Here is an 844-nt window from a genome sequence, read left to right as displayed (position 1 = left end):
ATGCTGTCGTGGAAGACCGCACTCACGACGGCCCCGTCGAGGGTCAGCTCACGCTCCAGAAACACGGAACTGGACCTGGAGAGCAGGGATCACAGGGCAGCGGCGGGAGGCCAGGGCGCCAGGGGGATAAGCCCATGGCCCTGACTTGCCCGAGCACACCCCTGGGGGGCGGGTCCAGCCGGCTGGAGCGCTAGCTCCGGACACAGCACGCACGCTCACCTGGCCCCCGAGCCCCTGCACCACAGCTCCGACACGGCCCCCACAGCCCACAGGCGCAGCCGCCGTGTGTTGCTGCCGCTGACCAGCCAGGTACCTGAGCACAGCAGCACTCCTGGGGAATGGGAGCTCGCATGAGCCGCGTCCCCAGAGGCCTGGGGCTCCAGAGGGCATCGCACCGCCCCGGCACTGTGACTCCCAGGGGAACGGTGCCCCAAGGGCCGTGGGCTCGTCAAATACCCACCGATCTCGCCATCGTCCGCCTCCCAGGCCAGGAAGCAGCGGCCGGCACGTGTGTCCCACACGGACACCTGGCCCTCGCTGGAGCCGCAGTACAGCAAGGGCGGGGCCCCGTAGCAGAGCGAGCTCAGCTCGAAGCCCCCCGCCTCCTCGGGGACTGGCTCCCGGTTGGCCTGGTGGGAGAACAGCAGGGGTCAGCCACGCCCGGGGCGCCCCACCCCGTCCTCCAAGGCCACCTCCCAGCCCCGGCACCTGGAGGCTGACGTCACCTGCCTGCCCCCACAGCAGCTGCAGGGTGAGGACACCCCGGCCCACGCAGGCCAGCTCGCTGGCGTGCCAAGGGCTGAAGGCCATGCTGTGCACCGGCTCTGGGAGGCGCGTGGAGGAC

The 844-nt window shown here is 71.1% G+C and overlaps 1 protein-coding gene across 1 annotated transcript in view; it reads right to left on the bottom strand.

Annotated features, from left to right (window-relative positions):
• The window catches only part of LOC104979675 (WD repeat-containing protein 90-like), a 3,487-nt gene extending 2,649 nt beyond the window's left edge, over positions 1 to 838 (bottom strand). Inside the window, exons 1-4 of the mRNA XM_010828136.1 lie at positions 709 to 838; positions 461 to 629; positions 220 to 331; positions 5 to 75 (exon numbers count right to left, since the gene is read on the bottom strand). Of these exons, the coding sequence (XP_010826438.1) occupies positions 5 to 75; positions 220 to 331; positions 461 to 629; positions 709 to 810 (454 nt within the window). The 5' untranslated portion in view covers positions 811 to 838. The remainder of the gene's footprint in view (positions 1 to 4; positions 76 to 219; positions 332 to 460; positions 630 to 708) is intronic.
• Between the last annotated feature and the right edge of the window lie 6 nt (positions 839 to 844).

Source organism: Bison bison, unplaced genomic scaffold (genome assembly GCF_000754665.1).
Source record: "Bison bison bison isolate TAMUID 2011002044 unplaced genomic scaffold, Bison_UMD1.0 scf7180017858506, whole genome shotgun sequence".
Classification (NCBI taxonomy): Eukaryota; Metazoa; Chordata; class Mammalia; order Artiodactyla; family Bovidae; genus Bison; species Bison bison.
The sequence above is the reverse complement of the archived record's forward strand: the minus strand, read 5'-3'. Positions and strand labels throughout refer to the sequence as shown.